Below are 3027 nucleotides of genomic sequence, written 5' to 3'. Positions count from 1 at the left end.
GCTAATAATACACACACATACACATATATGCATATTGAAAATTATGCATTTTTTTATTCTTCTTAGTGGAAGTGGAAGTGGAAGTATCCAAAATCATTCAACTAGACCCTTTTTTTCCTAAAGCAATAAACATATGGTATAAAAGTATAAGACCAAGGTACAAAGACATAAGACCAACATATAAGCAAATGAGAATTTATTTACAAAGCTTTGAAACTACTCATAAGGTACAACAAACCAAATGAAACTTTGGGTATAAACCTTTGGGACTATTTATAATCCCATCCTTGGAAGCAAAATTTAAAAACTAGGGAATGCATTCTAAACATGGGAGTGAAATCAATAAAATTGTAAGAAATTGAACATTTTAAAGTGCTAGTAACATGCATGTGTGCCTTACAATGGCATAAGACTAAGGTACAAATCACGAAATTAGAATATAATCAAATGAGAATAGGTACAAATCTCTGCACTAATTATTCCATCATTGGGAATGGAATGTGAAAAATGGGAGTAGAATCACAATGAGTATGAGAGATTGAATTAGTAAAATATTCTACTTATAAATAATTTCTATTGACATAGCATTTTATTTCAAGTAATTAAAAATATATTCTTACTTAAGAATAAATTTGTAAAATTTTAAAGATTCAATTTTTTCCTATCCAATATTAGTTATCATATACATAAAATAAACTACATAATTAATCATCATAATAAAATAATTATTTATTATTTATTGTTTATACTAAATAATTTTTAGTAATTGATCGTGAAACAAATATTCTTTAATATTTGTTTTTTAAGATAATATTATATTTTATTTTATCATTTAATCAAAATTTTAAATCATTTCAATCTTAACAAATTATTTTTAAATTATTTTTATATAAATTTATTTTTTATAAATAAATTTTATTTGCTTTGAAAAACACAAAATTTTTTTAAAAAAAAAATTGAATCACCTTTCCATAAATTATTTTTTAAAATTAAGTTAATTTTTATTATTTTTTTATTTTATTTTTTATCTTTTATCTTTTGGTCTCTTATTACTTGGTTAGGTACTGAAAAGCTTGACTTGGTCGCCTTACTCAAACCCTTCCCATATACGATTGGAAAACTTGCCTCGATTTCGTGTTCACATCAACGTCCACCGAAGGCGGGCGATTGGAATGATGAATCCTTTTTGTGTTCACATCAACGTCGCTTTCTCTACAAACGTCAGTCCTGACAGCAGAGACAGGCGACTGAAATGGTGATTCATTTGTATTAATAAATTAAAGTGGCACAATGGGCAAAACAAGATCGGGAAGAATGGCAGGGTTGTTTGACAAGCAGGCGGAGGACTACCTGGATGGTCGCCCTGATTATCCCCCTCACTGGTATTCTATGTTGGCCGCTCTCACTCCCCACCACTCTTTGGCTTGGGATGTCGGCACCGGCAACGGCCAAGCTGCTCTCGGTGTTAGTCCTTTCTCCATCCTCTCTCCCTCTGTTTCTATTTTTATTTAATTAAACCCATCTTTATTTGCTCTCGGTGTTATCTGGTATTCTATTTTTATTTGAAGTGCCGATAAATTTAAATGGTAGTTTGCTTGTTTTTGAAACTTGTGGAGAAAAGGAGTTATGATGATTTATTAACATTAAGGGTTGTGATGAGGTCATCCAATTCATAGATACCATGTTATGTTGACACTTGACAGGTGGCTGAGCATTATGAGCAGGTGATTGCAACTGATGTGAGCGAAGCCCAACTAAAATGTGCGACTCCACATCCTCGGGTCAAATACCTTCACACCCCCTTATCCCTCCCCGATGATGAAATAGTGAGGTTGATAGGGGGCGAGGGTTCGGTTGATTTGGTGACTGTGGCTCTAGCTGTCCACTGGTTCGACCTCTCAACCTTCTACCCTCTAGTAACTCGCCTACTAAGAAAGCCGGGGGGTGTATTTGTCGTTTGGGGCTACCATGTCCCTACAGTTAGTCCTACAATTGACCCATTAATGAAGCGCTTCCTCCACACGACTCTTCCCTTCTGGAATGAAAAGATCCAACTCTCATTTGATGGTTACAAGACTCTGCCGTTCCCTTTCGAGAGTGTGGGGTTGGGTTGCGAGGGCCAGCCAGTGTCATTGGATATACCCAAGAAGATATCCTGTGATAGGTTTTTGAGGATGTTGAGGTCATGGTCTTCAGTAGCCACAGCTAAGGACCAAGGCATAGATCTGTTATCAGAAGAGGTGGTGAAAGAGTTTGAAACTGCTTGGGGTGGTCCTCAGGTGATTGCATCAGTCACCTACAAGGGTTTTATGCTTGCAGGGAAAGTCAAGCTTTAAACTGAGTCTGCGGCTGTGGCTAATAATCCACCTTATTGTTGTACTGTTTTCTGTAAGTGGTTGTGGCTTTGGACTCCCCATGGCTCTTGAAAAGCTCTACAAGGATTGATTCAACGCGTCAAGGCCCTCAACCGTAACTGAATTTACATTTAAAGCACTTTCCTCCGGCTTAGGAGAGTGCCTCAACGTATCTTCCAAATGTTTTTCTGGAAAGTGGTTAAAAACAGTTTGTATCCTTTGCATAGAAAAAAGTTCTTCAATTTTTAAAATCACATTCAATTAATTTTGGATTGATAGTAGTTTTTGTTTTTGTTAACTCAAGCATCAAGATGGTTTATTCCAAAATTTGTTATGAAAACATGGTAAATTTTTAGTGTCTGTTTCATGACTGTTTTCGAGTAAAATTCTTTTGTTTTTCAAACAAAAAATAAAGAAAATATGTTTTACAATTAAAAACTATTTTTTATTTTTTGTTCTTAAAAATAAAAAATTATGGTGTTTTTAAATAATATTTTAAATTATTATTTTTATTATTTTCATTTATTTTTTGAGAGATAATTTAGAAAATAACTATAATAAAACATTACACATAAAAACTATTTTTAAAATATATTTGAAAATATTAAAAACATTTTAGGTTTCAAACAGACTTTTATTCTACAAAAAAATCATAAAACCATTCTTAAAAACT

At 33.1% G+C, this 3027-nt stretch overlaps 1 protein-coding gene across 1 annotated transcript; it reads left to right on the top strand.

Annotated features, from left to right (window-relative positions):
- Positions 1-1314: 1314 nt before the first annotated feature.
- On the top strand, positions 1315-2336 carry LOC117915612 (putative methyltransferase DDB_G0268948). The gene is made up of 2 exons (XM_034831213.1): positions 1315-1464; positions 1704-2336. The coding sequence occupies exons 1-2, from the start codon at positions 1315-1317 to the stop codon at positions 2334-2336; spliced, it is 783 nt and encodes a 260-aa protein (XP_034687104.1).
- Positions 2337-3027: the final 691 nt, after the last annotated feature.

The sequence above is a fragment of the Vitis riparia genome, chromosome 6, assembly GCF_004353265.1.
Source record: "Vitis riparia cultivar Riparia Gloire de Montpellier isolate 1030 chromosome 6, EGFV_Vit.rip_1.0, whole genome shotgun sequence".
NCBI classification, from domain to species: Eukaryota; Viridiplantae; Streptophyta; class Magnoliopsida; order Vitales; family Vitaceae; genus Vitis; species Vitis riparia.
The sequence above is the reverse complement of the archived record's forward strand: the minus strand, read 5'-3'. Positions and strand labels throughout refer to the sequence as shown.

What these genes read in the sequence shown, in the direction of transcription:
- LOC117915612 (XM_034831213.1), top strand. Translation starts at nt 1,315, where the DNA reads ATGGCAGGGTTGTTTGACAAGCAGGCGGAGGACTACCTGGATGGTCGC. An exon ending in ACGGCCAAGCTGCTCTCGGT is followed by an intron (nt 1,465 to 1,703) that starts GTTAGTCCTTTC and finishes GACACTTGACAG; the next exon opens with GTGGCTGAGCATTATGAGCA.